At 52.5% G+C, this 19145-nt stretch overlaps 1 protein-coding gene across 1 annotated transcript in view; it reads right to left on the bottom strand.

Moving 5' to 3' along the window:
* The window catches only part of RP2 (RP2 activator of ARL3 GTPase), a 32173-nt gene extending 13677 nt beyond the window's left edge, over positions 1-18496 (bottom strand). Inside the window, exon 1 of the mRNA XM_077296898.1 lies at positions 18155-18496. Coding sequence (XP_077153013.1) covers positions 18155-18280 — 126 coding nt within the window. The 5' untranslated portion in view covers positions 18281-18496. The remainder of the gene's footprint in view (positions 1-18154) is intronic.
* Between the last annotated feature and the right edge of the window lie 649 nt (positions 18497-19145).

The raw sequence follows: 19145 nt of genomic DNA, 5'->3' as shown, positions 1-19145 counted from the left end.
TTTTGATGTCAAACATGACGATACACGCCGACCTGGCGACGAAATAAAGTTCTGGACTTCTAGCTCCGACCAGCGATATCACAGCGGGATCCAGATCGCTGCGGTGTGTCAAACACAACGAGATCGCTATCCAGGACGCTGCAACGTCACGGATTGTTGTCGCTCTCTTTGCAAAGTTGATGAGTGTGACGGTACCTTAACTCTATTCTTTTTCCACTATTCGGATGTAGATTTATGCTTGAGATCATTGTCCTATCGCATGACACAATTTCATTTAAGTGTTATCTTTTGGATAAACGTCCTCACAATACTTTTGTATACAGAGGAGTTTGTGGACTACTCAATGACTACAAGGTGCCCAAGTACTAGGACTTCAAATAAGAACCAAATCTTCACCCCCCCAATTTTTTGCCTCAATCTCCCACTGTGCAACGATGGACTTCAGATTGTTGTGAAATTGCCTTAAGGCCCCGTCTCACATAGCGATTTACCAACGATCACGACCAGCGATACGACCTGGCCGTGATCGTTGGTAAGTCGTTGTGTGGTCGCTGGGGAGCTGTCACACAGACAGCTCTCTCCAGCGACCAACGATCAGGGGAACGACTTCGGCATCGTTGAAACGGTCTTCAACGATGCCGAAGTCCCCCTGCAGCACCCGGGTAACCAGGGTAAACATCGGGTTACTAAGCGCAGGGCCGCGCTTAGTAACCCGATGTTTACCCTGGTTACCAAAAAAAAAAAAAACACTACATACTCACCATCTGTTGCCCGTCAGGTCCCTTGCCGTCTGCTTCCTGCTCTGACTGAGCCGCCGTACAGTGAGAGCAGAGCGCAGCGGTGACGTCACTGCTGTGATCTGCTCTCACTGTACGGCGGCTCAGTCAGAGCAGGAAGCAGACGGCAAGGGACCTGACGGACATCAGATGGTAAGTATGTAGTGTTTTTTTTTTTTTACATTTACGCTGGTAACCAGGGTAAACATCGGGTTACTAAGCGCGGCCCTGCGCTTAGTAACCCGATGTTTACCCTGGTTACCAGTGAAGACATCGCTGGATCGGTGTCACACACACCGATTCAGCGATGTCAGCGGGACCTCAACGACCAAAAAAAGGTCCAGGCCATTCCGACACGACCAGCGATCTCACAGCAGGGGCCTGATCGCTGGTACGTGTCACACATAGCGAGATCGCTACTGAGGTCGCTGTTGCGTCACAAAACTAGTGACTCAGCAGCGATCTCGCTAGCGATCTCGCTATGTGAGACGGGGCCTTTATAAAAGCTTCCCACATTGATGGACGGCAGCAGTTGCTTCTCTAAAGGCCCCGTCTCACATAGCGAGATCGCTAGCGAGATCGCTGCTGAGTCACTAGTTTTGTGACGCAACAGCGACCTCAGTAGCGATCTCGCTATGTGTGACACGTACCAGCGATCAGGCCCCTGCTGTGAGATCGCTGGTCGTGTCGGAATGGCCTGGACCTTTTTTTGGTCGTTGAGGTCCCGCTGACATCGCTGAATCGGTGTGTGTGACACCGATCCAGCGATGTCTTCACTGGTAACCAGGGTAAACATCGGGTTACTAAGCGCAGGGCCGCGCTTAGTAACCCGATGTTTACCCTGGTTACCAGCGTAAATGTAAAAAAAACAAACACTACATACTCACCATCTGATGTCCGTCAGGGTCCCTTGCCGTCTGCTTCCTGCTCTGACTGACTGCCGGCCGGAAAGTGAGAGCAGATCACAGCAGTGACGTCACCGCTGCGCTCTGCTCTCACTGTACGGCGGCTCAGTCAGAGCAGGAAGCAGACGGCAAGGGACACCGAAAGGCGAGTATGTACTGTTTGTTTTTTTTGGTAACCAGGGTAAACATCGGGTTACTAAGCGCGGCCCTGCGCTTAGTAACCCGATGTTTACCCTGGTTACCCGGGTGCTGCAGGGGGACTTCGGCATCGTTGAAGACAGTTTCAACGATGCCGAAGTCGTTCCCCTGATCGTTGGTCGCTGGAGAGAGCTGTCTGTGTGACAGCTCCCCAGCGACCACACAACGACTTATCAACGATCACGGCCAGGTCGTATCGCTGGTCGTGATCGTTGGTAAATCGCTATGTGAGACGGGGCCTTAAGATCATTGCTGATGTCTTTCCTGCTTGGCATTATGTAAATACATTCTGGAATGCTCTAGACCAGCAAAATACCCAAAATTCTGCTTTTACAGAGGTGATCATACTTGCTGAAGACCAATTAATCAAGGTGCATTTAATTTGCAGGATCTGTCTGATAAGTATTCTCTTCATTCCCTCGGAAGCGGTAAGCATGTATTTAATTTTTTTTTTTTTTTTTTTTAAACACTGGTGAATAAATAATGACATGGTGCAATTTATGATGTATTGTTCACAGATTGCATTTACCAAATTTTAAGACCTTACAAGGCAACGACCCAGTGTTTGTTTGTATTATTTTTTTATCAGGTGCCGGATCCGGAAAATGACAGATTCCGGGGCCGGGTTCTGTTTTTTTAAACTGAGCATGCACCGAATTTTTTTTTATCCAATTATATGGATATGATAGTCGGATCCCTCAAAAAAAAAAAAAAAAACAGATCCGTCGCATCAGTTTATCACAATCTGCGGCGGATCCGTTTTTTCCGGATTGTGCCTGATGCAAAAAACCTGATGTGTGAAAGGGGCCTAACTAGCGGTGACGTCACTGAGCCTGCGCCCGCTCACAGCCTGACCTGAGGTAACCTCTACACCGTGAGAAAATGGCGGGGAAGAGGATACCGCAGGTAATGTATCTATTCTATCAATCCATTCTATCTACAGGAAGTTGTTTTTTTTTTATCTGTGTGCACTCAACTTTATTGGCATGCACAAAGAGTAAAAAAAAAACGCACCGAAAACGCGGGAAAAATGCTGCAAAAAACGCACCAAAACATGCGTTTTTGGTGCAGCTTCTTTCCTGCCAAGATGATCAGGTTTTGCTGCAGAAAAAAAAACGCAGCAAAAACAGCCTGTATGAACTTACCCTTAAAGGGAACCTGTCACCAGGCTTGGCTGATACGAGCTACGGCCACCGCCTTTCAGGGCTTATATGCAGCATTCTATAATGCTGTAGATAAGCCCTCGGTCCGACCTGTAAGAGAAGAAATATATTTTATTATACTCACCTGCGGGGCGGTCCGGTCTGATGGTTGTCGCTCTTCTTGGTGCGGCACCTCTCATCTTCTTGCGATGCCGTCCTCCTTCTTGCTTCATGTAGATGACACGTCACTGCATCATCCACACAGGCTCTCCGAAATCGCGCTCCTGAGCAGGTGTACTTATCTGCCCCTGTTGAGGGCAGAGCAAAGTACTGCAGTGTGCAGGTGCCAGGAAAGGTCAGAGAGGCCCAGCACATGCGCACTGCAGGACTTTGCTGCGACATCCATCGGACCGGACCGCCCCGCAGGCGAGTACAATAAAAGTTATATTTCTTCTCTTGCAGGTCAGATCGGGGGCTTATATACAGCATTATAGAATTCTGTACAAAAGCCCTGAAAGGCGGTGGCCGTAACTCGTAACGGCTAAACCTGATGACAGGTTCCCTTTAACTTGGTGGGTAGTTGTCCCAAGGAAGGGCAGAGCCTGTTGAGTGGTGCAAAGGGAATAATCATTATGGACACAGGGTTCATAATCTAGTTCTCCCTGACTTTGTGCCAGTCGAGAGTTAGGGGTGTATCATTATACACACTAAGGAGAAGACACAGCAGTGCTACTTATTATATATCTTCATATTGCACAGATACGTGCATTTGTAGAAAATAAAAAAATTTTAATGGCAAAATAAAGATATAAAAAATAATGAGGCTAGTTTGAATGCGTTGGGGGACCTGACAGGTTGGTATGTGCTATAGCACTCGCTGAATCTTTCTTATCTGCTGTACATGGTACTGAAGTAGACACTAAAAGAATGGTGCAAGCAAACGAATCAGCCTGAAATGCAATGCAAATATGCGGCCCGAGTCGAGTAAGAAGCCTATGTAGAAAATAGCTGCATAGCATATAGGAGTCCCCCCATTATAATTTACAATATATTTAGTGGGATTATTAACAAAAAAAGGCAGAAATGTGGAGTGGGGGATAGACAGCATCAACAAAACTACAAAAGCTGTGATCAGCAAAAAATCCGGGTTATTACCAAAGCCCCCACACCTCAAGCCTCTTTCTTATACACACTTAGTCATGTGGACACACCTTGAACCAAAGTCTCGGAGTGAACTTCTGCTTTTCTCAAAGGAGAAATTACGCAAAGCTTAGTCACTGAATATATTACAGTTTATAGAAAAATAACGTTTACAGGGGATTTCCACAACTTTCCAAACTGACCAGAGGGAGCGGATCGTCATAAAATAAAGATATGGGTTATTTACCACACCAGCAGTCTAATGGGCCACACCAGGACCAGACATCCCATCCATTCGTCTCCTGACCCTACAGGTAATTAGTGGCCTCAACAGTCATGGGACGGAGTAAACAGGCGGTCAGTACTTCCCAGGGCTCCTTATGCTAAGAGATTTATAGTGGGAATATGGTGGATTACTTGTACTGTACGCCAATGTGAGCTCCTCCCTAGGCTTGGGATTTATCAAGTGGGCTCATGTGAGGTCTTCTTCAGGCACTTAGGACTCCCTATGGGTAATTGGACACTTGAAGGTCTGTTTATTTGGTGCAACCCTTTAGTAGTCTTACATTTATTTTGACAAAATGAGCAGCCTTTCAAGATATATGGTCTTTTTTTTCTAAATAATGTTTTGTGATATACAAACACATATAGAAATCTAGTGATTTCCATATTGTATCAAACACAAAATGTGTAACACATGGAGCAAAAATCCCCTCGGCAGAAGCACTGCCCAGGAGCTGGACCCCAAATCCTCCTTTAGCCTCACCGAGGTTATGTCAGCTAAGTGAGTCCTTAGGCAGAGTTTTCAGGTCATTTAAATCCTCATCAAAAACTTGGGGGAGTTTCTGCTCCAAAAACTCAGGTAAATGACTTGTGTACATAACCCTAAACAGTTGTCAAGCTTAGTAAACCCATTTTCATGTACCCCATTAGAAAATTCAAAGTAAATGGGAAGCACAGGAAAGTGGCTGTCCACCCATAGTGGTTACAAGAAACCCTTGAAAATGATCACAAAGTCTCCCCTGCTCTGATGAGCCTTTTACGAACCTAACAAGGAACACAACAAATGCGTTTTATAAACCACACAGCCCTTTTAATCTTGGCCGGAGCAGAGTGGTCACAACTACTGTATTGTGCACTGAAGGACCTGTCCTGTATTAGGCTACGTTCATATTTGCGTTGTGCGCCGCTGCGTCGGCGACGCAACGCACAACGCAAACAAAAAAACGCAACAAAACGCACGCTAAAACGCTGCGTTTTGCGACGCATGCGTCCTTTTTCGCCGAAAGTTGGACGCAAAAAAAATGCAACTTGCTGCGTTCTCTGCGCCCAATGCTTGCGGCCAAAAAAACGCATGTGTCGCACAACGCAGCACAACGCATGTCCATGCGCCCCCATGTTAAATATAGGGGCGCATGACGCATGCGGCGACGCTGCGGCGCCAAACGCTAATGTGAACGTAGACTAAGACAATCTATTGGGCACTGTGTAATGCCTAATGTGCCCAGTAGGGGTGCCGAAACTGAACACGGAGGCCTGAAGAGTACACTGGAGTAAAATGTGTGGGTGACTCTTAAACGGTTTATCCATGACTTTTTATTTTTTACTAACGGCCAAAAAACTAAACAGGCAGGTAATTACTACCTACCTGCCTGACTTGTGCCGGGCGCCAATTTCTGCCGGCAATAGCGGGTGCAGACCACTCCTGCAGGCGATACAGTGGCTTCCGCTGATGTCACATCATCAGAGCCGCGGCTTCTCTTCCACTCTACTCTGTTGACAGCGCATATCTGCCAATGTCATTCTGATTGATAGCCGGACCTCCTCTGCCTTACTGCGGAGAGCCAGCTGTCAATCAGCATGATGTCCGCCGTCACACCTCATCAACAGCAGCCGGAAGAGAAGAGCAGCTCTATTGACGTTGGGTAGCTGAACTTCCAGCAGGAGCATTTGCTGACCGCCGCTCTGTGCCAGGCAGAAAAGGCAGGTTACTTAGCAACTACCTGCCTGTTAATTTATACACTAATTATGGAGGATAGGAGTAGTCTGCACTGCTGTGCTATATTCAAGCAATCTGGAAGAGATGATGAGGATTAGATCATGCAGTGTATGCTCAATGCATTTCGAAATTCAATCAACTTCTTCATCAGGACAATGTGGTCTACAAGGTGGGAATTCCCTACCTGAGAGCACTGCAGTAGATATCACACCTTGCTTCCTCAGTTCTGGGTTACACAACCCCAAAAGTTGACCAATTCCTCTACCTCACCTAGACCAATTTTTCCCATTAGATAAGACCCTATGGCGCTTGGTGTCTCCCTCTCTTTCTGTTAATTTGTAGGCACAAAGTTAAAAAAAAAATTATCCTGGATAAACCCTTTAATGAATTAGGCACATCTTTCAGCTGCCATGCGCTACCACAAGAAATGCACTCCACTCAATATATAATTCCAATGTAATTTACCCATTTGTGGTGTAAATGATGAACTGGTCGGCACTGCTCTGCCACATCACTTCCCCATTAGGATCCACCCACTTCTGAAGAGGATGGCGGGCTGATGAATTGGGGCCTACAGCTACAGTCACACAGATGTATTGGGCAAGGGGCCGTCTGTCTGCACAGTGGAATGCACACTGACAACGTTGGTCAATCTGCTGCTGCATACAAGGGAATTTCTACAAGGGTCTTCGGTCTGAGTGGGAAAGAAAGAAATGGAGGAGTTCAAGTCCTGTCCATGAGGCGGACTGGATAGAGCTGGGGTCACTGATCCTGTACTGGTCTGCGCCTCACAGTGTAGTTTCCCTGCAGACTTCAGGTGAAAGCGGGGCTAGGCAGGGGGCACATAATGCTTATCATCACACTAAAGGGGTATTCCCATACCACACATTTAGGACACCCTATAGATATAGGGGAGATGCAGCCCCCACCCATGGTATTCAGACCCATCTCGTACTCCATTGCTTGCCGCTGTCAGGGAACCTCTTCCCAGGATTGCCATTCATGTGTGAGGGGTCTGACCACCTCTCCACAGGCAGCGTCACCTGATACCGGGGGGGTCCCAATGGTGGGGTCTCAATTACCTATACATGTCTGGAGGATCCTGGGCACATGACAAACACCCCTCTAATGCTCTGGTACTGGGGTATTAGTGGCCATGAGAGCTAACAGCCCAGCACCGTCCCACCCATGGGGCACATAAACGCCCCTCTAATGCTCTGGTACTGGGGTATTAGTGGCCATAAGAGCTAACAGCCCAGCACCGTCCCACCCATGGGGCACATGACAAACGCCCCTCTAGTGCTCTGGTACTGGGGTATTAGTGGCCATGACCATGAGAGCCAATAGCCCAGCACCATCCCACCCATGGGGCACATCACAAACGCCACCCTAATGCTCTGGTACTGGGGTATTAGTGGCCATGAGCACCAATAGCCCAGCACCGTCCCACCCATAGGGCACATGACAAACACCCCTCCAATGCTCTGGTACTGGGGTATTAGTGGCCAAGACAGCTAACAGCCCAGCACCGTCCCACCCATGGGGCACATCACAAACGCCCCTCTAATGCTCTAGTACTGTGGTATTAGTGGCCATGAGAGCTAACAGCCCAGCACCGTCCCACCCATGGGGCACATGACAAACGCCCCTCTAATGATCTGGTACTGGGGTATTAGTGGCCATGAGAGCTAATATCCCAGCACAGTCCCACCCATGGGGCACATGACAAACACCCCTCTAATGCTCTGGTACTGGGGTATTAGTGGCCATGAGAGCTAATAGCCCAGCACCGTCCCACCCATGGGGCACATGACAAACGCCCCTCTAATGCTCTGGTACTGGGGTATTAGTGGCCATGAGCACCAATAGCCCAGCACCGTCCCACCCATGGCGCACATGACAAACGCCCCACTAATGCTCTGGTACTGGGGTATTAGTGGCCATGAGAGCTAATAGCCCAGCACAGTCCCACCCATGGGGCACATGACAAACGCCCCTCTAATGCTCTGGTACTGGGGTATTAGTGGCCATGAGCACCAATAGCCCAGCACCGTCCCACCCATGGCGCACATGACAAACGCCCCACTAATGCTCTGGTACTGGGGTATTAGTGGCCATGAGAGCTAATAGCCCAGCACAGTCCCACCCATAGGGCACATGACAAAAACCCCTCTAATGCTCTGGTACTGGGGTATTAGTGGCCATGAGAGCTAACAGCCCAGCACCGTCCCACCCACGGAGCACATGACAAACGCCCCTCTAATGATCTGGTACTGGGGTATTAGTGGCCATGAGAGCTAATAGCCCAGCACCGTCCCACCCATGGGGCACATGACAAACACCCCTCTAATGCTCTGGTTCTGGGGTATTAGTGGCCATGAGAGCTAATAGCCCAGCACCGTCCCACCCATGGGGCACATGACAAACGCCCCTCTAATGATCTGGTACTGGGGTATTAGTGGCCATGAGAGCTAATAGCCCAGCACCGTCCCACCCATGGGGCACATGACAAACACCCCTCTTAGGCTGCGTGTCCACGTTCAGGATGGCCGGCGGTATCGCCGGAGCGGCAAAGCCGCTCGGCGCTAAGCCCCGCCCCCTTCTGGGACGCGATGATGCCGGATGTGTTAACTGTACACATCCGGGATCATCGCCCCCCTCCCATAGGGCCCTGTGTTATGCATTGCGGGGACGCTGCGTCCCCGCAAGGTGTACGGACATGCTGCGATCTGAAAAGACGCGCAGCATGTCCGGAGTCGCAGGCCCGCCGCGTGCGGGTTTCCACGCATAGTGGACACGCGATTTCAAAAAATCCCCTCCACTATGCTGGAACATCTGGACGCTGCGTGTTTGACGCTGCAGCTCTGCGCAGCGTCAAACAAGCAGCGTTTACTGACCGTGGACACACACCCTAATGCTCTGGTACTGGGGTATTAGTGGCCATGAGAGCTAACAGCCCAGCACCGTCCCACCCATGGGGCACATGAAAAACACCCCTCTAATGCTCTGGTTCTGGGGTATTAGTGGCCATGAGAGCTAACAGCCCAGCACCGTCCCACCGATGAGGCACATGACAAACACCCCTCTAATGCTCTGGTACTGGGGTATTAGTGGCCATGAGAGCTAATAGCCCAGCACCGTCCCACCCATGGGGCACATGACAAACGTCCCTCTAATGTTCTGGTACTGTGGTATTAGTGGCCATGAGAGCTAATAGCCCAGCACCGTCCCACCCATGGGGCACATGACAAACGTCCCTCTAATGCTCTGGTACTGGGGTATTAGTGGCCATGAGAGCTAACAGCCCAGCACCGTCCCACCCATGGGGCACATGACAAACGCCCCTCTAATGCGAATGCTCTGGTTCTGAGGTATTAGTGGCCATGAGAGCTAACAGCCCAGCACCGTCCCACCCATGGGGCACATCACAAACGCCCCTCTAATGCTCTGGTACTGGGGTATTAGTGGCCATGAGAGCTAACAGCCCAGCACCGTCCCACCCATGGGGCACATGACAAACGCCCCTCTAATGCTCTGGTACTGGGGTATTAGTGGCCATGAGAGCTAATAGCCCAGCACCGTCCCACCCATGGGGCACATGACAAACGTCCCTCTAATGCTCTGGTACTGGGGTATTAGTAACCATGAGGGCTAACAGCCCAGCACCGTCCCACCCATGGGGCACATGACAAACACCCCTCTAATGCTCTGGTACTGGGGTATTAGTGGCCATGAGAGCTAACAGCCCAGCACCGTCCCACCCATGGGGCACATGACAAACACCCCTCTAATGCTCTGGTACTGGGGTATTAGTGGCCATGAGAGCTAACAGCCCAGCACCGTCCCACCCATGGGGCACATGACAAACACCCCTCTAATGCTCTGGTTCTGGGGTATTAGTGGCCATGAGAGCTAACAGCCCAGCACCGTCCCACCCATGGGGCACATGACAAACGCCCCTCTAATGCTCTGGTACTGGGGTATTAGTGGCCATGAGAGCTAACAGCCCAGCACCGTCCCACCCATGGGGCACATGACAAAAACCCCTCTAATGCTCTGGTACTGGGGTATTAGTGGCCATGAGGGCTAACAGCCCAACACCGTCCCACCCATGGGGCACATGACATACGCCCCTCTAATGCTCTGGTACTGGGGTATTAGTGGCCATGAGAGCTAACAGCCCAGCACCGTCCCACCCATGGGGCACATGACAAACACCCCTCTAATGCTCTGGTACTGGGGTATTAGTGGCCATGAGAGCTAACAGCCCAGCACCGTCCCACCCATGGGGCACATGACAAACGCCCCTCTAATGCTCTGGTTCTGAGGTATTAGTGGCCATGAGAGCTAAAAGCCCAGCACCGTCCCACCCATGGGGCACATGACAAAAACCCCTCTAATGCTCTGGTACTGGGGTATTAGTGGCCATGAGAGCTAATAGCCCAGCACAGTCCCACCCATGGGGCACATGACAAACGCCCCTCTAATGCTCTGGTACTGGGGTATTAGTGGCCATGAGAGCTAACAGCCCAGCACCGTCCCACCCATGGGGCACATGACAAAAACCCCTCTAATGCTCTGGTACTGGGGTATTAGTGGCCATGAGGGCTAACAGCCCCACACCGTCCCACCCATGGGGCACATGACATACGCCCCTCTAATGCTCTGGTACTGGGGTATTAGTGGCCATGAGAGCTAACAGCCCAGCACCGTCCCACCCATGGGGCACATGACAAACACCCCTCTAATGCTCTGGTACTGGGGTATTAGTGGCCATGAGAGCTAACAGCCCAGCACCGTCCCACCCATGGGGCACATGACAAACGCCCCTCTAATGCTCTGGTTCTGAGGTATTAGTGGCCATGAGAGCTAACAGCCCAGCACCGTCCCACCCATGGGGCACATGACAAAAACCCCTCTAATGCTCTGGTACTGGGGTATTAGTGGCCATGAGAGCTAATAGCACAGCACAGTCCCACCCATGGGGCACATGACAAACACCCCTCCAATGCTCTGGTACTGGGGTATTAGTGGCCATGAGAGCTAACAGCCCAGCACCGTCCCACCCATGGGGCACATCACAAACGCCCCTCTAATGCTCTGGTACTGGGGTATTAGTGGCCATGAGAGCTAACAGCCCAGCACCGTCCCACCCATGGGGCACATGACAAACACCCCTCTAATGCTCTGGTACTGGGGTATTAGTGGCCATGAGAGCTAACAGCCCAGCACCGTCCCACCCATGGGGCACATGACAAACGCCCCTCTAATGCTCTGGTTCTGAGGTATTAGTGGCCATGAGAGCTAAAAGCCCAGCACCGTCCCACCCATGGGGCACATGACAAAAACCCCTCTAATGCTCTGGTACTGGGGTATTAGTGGCCATGAGAGCTAATAGCCCAGCACAGTCCCACCCATGGGGCACATGACAAACGCCCCTCTAATGCTCTGGTACTGGGGTATTAGTGGCCATGAGAGCTAACAGCCCAGCACCGTCCCACCCATGGGGCACATGACAAAAACCCCTCTAATGCTCTGGTACTGGGGTATTAGTGGCCATGAGGGCTAACAGCCCCACACCGTCCCACCCATGGGGCACATGACATACGCCCCTCTAATGCTCTGGTACTGGGGTATTAGTGGCCATGAGAGCTAACAGCCCAGCACCGTCCCACCCATGGGGCACATGACAAACACCCCTCTAATGCTCTGGTACTGGGGTATTAGTGGCCATGAGAGCTAACAGCCCAGCACCGTCCCACCCATGGGGCACATGACAAACGCCCCTCTAATGCTCTGGTTCTGAGGTATTAGTGGCCATGAGAGCTAACAGCCCAGCACCGTCCCACCCATGGGGCACATGACAAAAACCCCTCTAATGCTCTGGTACTGGGGTATTAGTGGCCATGAGAGCTAATAGCACAGCACAGTCCCACCCATGGGGCACATGACAAACACCCCTCCAATGCTCTGGTACTGGGGTATTAGTGGCCATGAGAGCTAACAGCCCAGCACCGTCCCACCCATGGGGCACATCACAAACGCCCCTCTAATGCTCTGGTACTGTGGTATTAGTGGCCATGAGAGCTAACAGCCCAGCACCGTCCCACCCATGGGGCACATGACAAACGCCCCTCTAATGATCTGGTACTGGGGTATTAGTGGCCATGAGAGCTAATAGTCCAGCACCGTCCCACCCATGGGGCACATGACAAACGCCCCTCTAATGCTCTGGTACTGGGGTATTAGTGGCCATGAGCACCAATAGCCCAGCACCGTCCCACCCATGGCGCACATGACAAACGCCCCACTAATGCTCTGGTACTGGGGTATTAGTGGCCATGAGAGCTAATAGCCCAGCACAGTCCCACCCATGGGGCACATGACAAACACCCCTCTAATGCTCTGGTACTGGGGTATTAGTGGCCATGAGAGCTAATAGCCCAGCACCGTCCCACCCATGGGGCACATGACAAACGCCCCTCTAATGCTCTGGTACTGGGGTATTAGTGGCCATGAGCACCAATAGCCCAGCACCGTCCCACCCATGGCGCACATGACAAACGCCCCACTAATGCTCTGGTACTGGGGTATTAGTGGCCATGAGAGCTAATAGCCCAGCACAGTCCCACCCATGGGGCACATGACAAAAACCCCTCTAATGCTCTGGTACTGGGGTATTAGTGGCCATGAGATCTAACAGCCCAGCACCGTCCCACCCACGGAGCACATGACAAACGCCCCTCTAATGATCTGGTACTGGGGTATTAGTGGCCATGAGAGCTAATAGCCCAGCACCGTCCCACCCATGGGGCACATGACAAACACCCCTCTAATGCTCTGGTTTTGGGGTATTAGTGGCCATGAGAGCTAATAGCCCAGCACCGTCCCACCCACGGGGCACATGACAAACGCCCCACTAATGCTCTGGTACTGGGGTATTAGTGGCCATGAGATCTAACAGCCCAGCACCGTCCCACCCACGGAGCACATGACAAACGCCCATCTAATGATCTGGTTCTGGGGTATTAGTGGCCATGAGAGCTAATAGCCCAGCACCGTCCCACCCATGGGGCACATGACAAACGCCCCTCTAATGATCTGGTACTGGGGTATTAGTGGCCATGAGAGCTAACAGCCCAGCACCGTCCCACCCATGGGGCACATGACAAACACCCCTCTTAGGCTGCGTGTCCACGTTCAGGATGGCCGGCGGTATCGCCGGAGCGGCAAAGCCGCTCGGCGCTAAGCCCCGCCCCCTTCTGGGACGCGATGATGCCGGATGTGTTAACTGTACACATCCGGGATCATCGCCCCCCTCCCATAGGGCCCTGTGTTATGCCTTGCGGGGACGCTGCGTCCCCGCAAGGTGTACGGACATGCTGCGATCTGAAAAGACACGCAGCATGTCCGGAGTCGCAGGCCCGCCGCGTGCGGGTTTCCACGCATAGTGGACACGCGATTTCAAAAAATCCCCTCCACTATGCTGGAACATCTGGACGCTGCGTGTTTGACGCTGCAGCTCTGCGCAGCGTCAAACAAGCAGCGTTTACTGACCGTGGACACACACCCTAATGCTCTGGTACTGGGGTATTAGTGGCCATGAGAGCTAACAGCCCAGCACCGTCCCACCCATGGGGCACATGAAAAACACCCCTCTAATGATCTGGTACTGGGGTATTAGTGGCCATGAGAGCTATTAGCCCAGCACCGTCCCACCCATGGGGCACATGACTAACGCCCCTCTAATGCTCTGGTTCTGGGGTATTAGTGGCCATGAGAGCTAACAGCCCAGCACCGTCCCACCGATGAGGCACATGACAAACACCCCTCTAATGCTCTGGTACTGGGGTATTAGTGGCCATGAGAGCTAATAGCCCAGCACCGTCCCACCCATGGGGCACATGACAAACGTCCCTCTAATGTTCTGGTACTGTGGTATTAGTGGCCATGAGAGCTAATAGCCCAGCACCGTCCCACCCATGGGGCACATGACAAACGTCCCTCTAATGCTCTGGTTCTGAGGTATTAGTGGCCATGAGAGCTAACAGCCCAGCACCGTCCCACCCATGGGGCACATCACAAACGCCCCTCTAATGCTCTGGTACTGGGGTATTAGTGGCCATGAGAGCTAACAGCCCAGCACCGTCCCACCCATGGGGCACATGACAAACGCCCCTCTAATGCTCTGGTTCTGAGGTATTAGTGGCCATGAGAGCCAACAGCCCAGCACCGTCCCACCCATGGGGCACATGACAAACGTCCTTCTAATGCTCTGGTACTGGGGTATTAGTGGCCATGAGAGCTATTAGCCCAGCACCGTCCCACCAATGGGGCACATGACAAACACCCCTCTAATGCTCTGGTTCTGGGGTATTAGTGGCCATGAGAGCTATTAGCCCAGCACCGTCCCACCCATGGGGCAAAAAACAAACGCCCCTCTAATGCTCTGGTACTGGGGTATTAGTGGCCATGAGAGCTATTAGCCCAGCACCGTCCCACCAATGGGGCACATGACTAACGCCCCTCTAATGCTCTGGTTCTGGGGTATTAGTGGCCATGAGAGCTAACAGCCCAGCACCGTCCCACCGATGAGGCACATGACAAACACCCCTCTAATGCTCTGGTACTGGGGTATTAGTGGCCATGAGAGCTAATAGCCCAGCACCGTCCCACCCATGGGGCACATGACAAACGTCCCTCTAATGTTCTGGTACTGTGGTATTAGTGGCCATGAGAGCTAATAGCCCAGCACCGTCCCACCCATGGGGCACATGACAAACGTCCCTCTAATGCTCTGGTACTGGGGTATTAGTGGCCATGAGAGCTAACAGCCCAGCACCGTCCCACCCATGGGGCACATGACAAACGCCCCTCTAATGCTCTTGTTCTGAGGTATTAGTGGCCATGAGAGCTAACAGCCCAGCACCGTCCCACCCATGGGGCACATCACAAACGCCCCTCTAATGCTCTGGTACTGGGGTATTAGTGGCCATGAGAGCTAACAGCCCAGCACCGTCCCACCCATGGGGCACATGACAAACGCCCCTCTAATGCTCTGGTTCTGAGGTATTAGTAACCATGAAGGCTAACAGCCCAGCACCGTCCCACCCATGGGGCACATGACATACGCCCCTCTAATGCTCTGGTTCTGGGGTATTAGTGGCCATGAGAGCTAATAGCCCAGCACCGTCCCACCCATGGGGCACATGACATACGCCCCTCTAATGCTCTGGTACTGGGGTATTAGTGGCCATGAGAGCTAATAGCCCAGCACCGTCCCACCCATGGGGCACATGACAAACGCCCCTCTAATGCTCTGGTACTGGGGTATTAGTAACCATGAGAGCTAATAGCCCAGCACCGTCCCACCCATGGGGCACATGACAAACGCCCCTCTAATGCTCTGGTACTGGGGTATTAGTGGCCATGAGAGCTAACAGCCCAGCACCGTCCCACCCATGGGGCACATGACAAACGTCCCTCTAATGCTCTGGTACTGGGGTATTAGTAACCATGAAGGCTAACAGCCCAGCACCGTCCCACCCATGGGGCACATGACATACGCCCCTCTAATGCTCTGGTTCTGGGGTATTAGTGGCCATGAGAGCTAATAGCCCAGCACCGTCCCACCCATGGGGCACATGACATACGCCCCTCTAATGCTCTGGTACTGGGGTATTAGTGGCCATGAGAGCTAATAGCCCAGCACCGTCCCACCCATGGGGCACATGACAAACGCCCCTCTAATGCTCTGGTACTGGGGTATTAGTAACCATGAGAGCTAATAGCCCAGCACCGTCCCACCCATGGGGCACATGACAAACGTCCCTCTAATGCTCTGGTACTGGGGTATTAGTGGCCATGAGCGCTAACAGCCCAGCACCGTCCAACCCATGGGGCACATGACAAACACCCCTCTAATGCTCTGGTACTGGGGTATTAGTGGCCATGAGAGCTAACAGCCCAGCACCGTCCCACCCATGGGGCACATGACAAACACCCCTCTAATGCTCTGGTTCTGGGGTATTAGTGGCCATGAGAGCTAACAGCCCAGCACCGTCCCACCCATGGGGCACATGACAAACGTCCCTCTAATGCTCTGGTACTGGGGTATTAGTAACCATGAAGGCTAACAGCCCAGCACCGTCCCACCCATGGGGCACATGACATACGCCCCTCTAATGCTCTGGTTCTGGGGTATTAGTGGCCATGAGAGCTAATAGCCCAGCACCGTCCCACCCATGGGGCACATGACATACGCCCCTCTAATGCTCTGGTACTGGGGTATTAGTGGCCATGAGAGCTAATAGCCCAGCACCGTCCCACCCATGGGGCACATGACAAACGCCCCTCTAATGCTCTGGTACTGGGGTATTAGTAACCATGAGAGCTAATAGCCCAGCACCGTCCCACCCATGGGGCACATGACAAACGCCCCTCTAATGCTCTGGTACTGGGGTATTAGTGGCCATGAGAGCTAACAGCCCAGCACCGTCCCACCCATGGGGCACATGACAAACGTCCCTCTAATGCTCTGGTACTGGGGTATTAGTAACCATGAAGGCTAACAGCCCAGCACCGTCCCACCCATGGGGCACATGACATACGCCCCTCTAATGCTCTGGTTCTGGGGTATTAGTGGCCATGAGAGCTAATAGCCCAGCACCGTCCCACCCATGGGGCACATGACATACGCCCCTCTAATGCTCTGGTACTGGGGTATTAGTGGCCATGAGAGCTAATAGCCCAGCACCGTCCCACCCATGGGGCACATGACAAACGCCCCTCTAATGCTCTGGTACTGGGGTATTAGTAACCATGAGAGCTAATAGCCCAGCACCGTCCCACCCATGGGGCACATGACAAACGCCCCTCTAATGCTCTGGTACTGGGGTATTAGTGGCCATGAGAGCTAATAGCCCAGCACCGTCCCACCCATGGGGCACATGACAAACGCCCCTCTAATGCTCTGGTACTGGGGTATTAGTGGCCATGAGAGCTAACAGCCCAGCACTGTCCCACCCATGGGGCACATGACATACGCCCCTCTAATGCTCTGGTACTGGGGTATTAGTAACCATGAAGGCTAACAGCCCAGCACCGTCCCACCCATGGGGCACATGACAAACGCCCCTCTAATGCTCTGGTACTGGGGTATTAGTGGCCATGAGAGCTAATAGCCCAGCACCGTCCCACCCATGGGGCACATGACAAACGCCCCTCTAATGCTCTGGTACTGGGGTATTAGTGGCCATGAGAGCTAACAGCCCAGCACTGTCCCACCCATGGGGCACATGACAAACGCCCCTCTAATGCTCTGGTACTGGGGTATTAGTGGCCATGAGAGCTAACAGCCCAGCACTGTCCCACCCATGGGGCACATGACATACGCCCCTCTAATGCTCTGGTACTGGGGTATTAGTAACCATGAAGGCTAACAGCCCAGCACCGTCCCACCCATGGGGCACATGACATACGCCCCTCTAATGCTCTGGTACTGGGGTATTAGTGGCCATGAGAGCTAACAGCCCAGCACTGTCCCACCCATGGGGCACATGACATACGCCCCTCTAATGCTCTGGTACTGGGGTATTAGTAACCATGAAGGCTAACAGCCCAGCACCGTCCCACCCATGGGGCACATGACATACGCCCCTCTAATGCTCTGGTACTGGGGTATTAGTGCCCATGAGAGCTAACAGCCCAGCACCGTCCCACCCATGGGGCACATGACAAACGCCCCTCTAATGCTCTGGTACTGGGGTATTAGTGGCCATGAGAGCTAACAGCCCAGCACTGTCCCACCCATGGGGCACATGACATACGCCCCTCTAATGCTCTGGTACTGGGGTATTAGTGGCCATGAGAGCTAATAGCCCAGCACCGTCCCACCCATGGGGCACATCACAAACACCCCTCTAATGCTCTGGTACTGGGGTATTAGTGGCCCCTGACCGGTCTCACAGACCCTCACTCGGAGGCAGCGCTCACCTTCTCCCTCTTGTCCCAGCTGTACTGCTTGCTCTCCCCACCATCCACCTGCTGCAGCTCCTCTCCTCCCGCAGACTCCTTGCAGCTCTCCTTCCTCTTTGCTTGTTTGGAGAAGCAGCACCCCATCTCCGAGCCCCGGGGAGGCGGTGACTGTGGGGGGTCGGCGGATTCGGGGGATCTCTCTCCGCTTGCACCTTGTGCTGCTCAGTTCTCTGCCCACCCCACGGACGAGCAGCGCGACCTCGTCAGACTGTAAGCGGGAGCGCGCACGTCCCACGCCTAGAGCGCTGCCCGGCAACACGGCCGCGCGCACTGATTGGCCGAGCGTCACTTCCTGCTGTCACCGCTGTCTTGTTTTGGCTTTTTTTTTATAATCAGCTTTATTAGCAATAGTAGTATTAGTAACATAACAGCGGGACAAGAAGCTGCTCGGTCGTGTCATGTAGTCAGAGAGCAAGCACCGTCCTCCTCATTCGTCCTGCAGGCGGCCTCACTGAGTGCAGCTCTCACTGAGCTGTCCATTTATCTCTCTGTGTAGTCTGTTCGTTCTTCTACTGGATCTGTCACCCGGGTAATCAACCAAGCTGCAGACATTGCTAGAGAGATCTACAGGACCTGATGAGGCATGTCCGAGTGCCTGGGTAATGCTGATATTAATATGTAGTGCTGTACTGTTCATTGGAATCAATCTGTCATAATAAACAGCTCTTCTGGTGTGGCCTTCCAAAGTAAATACACCAGCCTCATCAGGTATTGTAATGAACGGACACATGCATGATGTCTTCCAATCGTGTGCTGGTCACAATGTCATCGGCACAGCAAACTTCCACTGTGCAGAAATATGGATGATAGGAAAACCCAATGGATTTGCACATGCGTCCCAGGCAGTCTTTATGGCTCGGTCACACTGGGGTATAACACAACCGAGTGCTAGCTGATGTTTTATCATGAGAAAACAATGGCCGCATGCTCGGGTGCATCCGATAATCAG

This window comes from Ranitomeya variabilis, chromosome 3 (genome assembly GCF_051348905.1).
Source record: "Ranitomeya variabilis isolate aRanVar5 chromosome 3, aRanVar5.hap1, whole genome shotgun sequence".
Lineage (NCBI taxonomy): Eukaryota > Metazoa > Chordata > Amphibia > Anura > Dendrobatidae > Ranitomeya > Ranitomeya variabilis.
The sequence above is the reverse complement of the archived record's forward strand: the minus strand, read 5'-3'. Positions and strand labels throughout refer to the sequence as shown.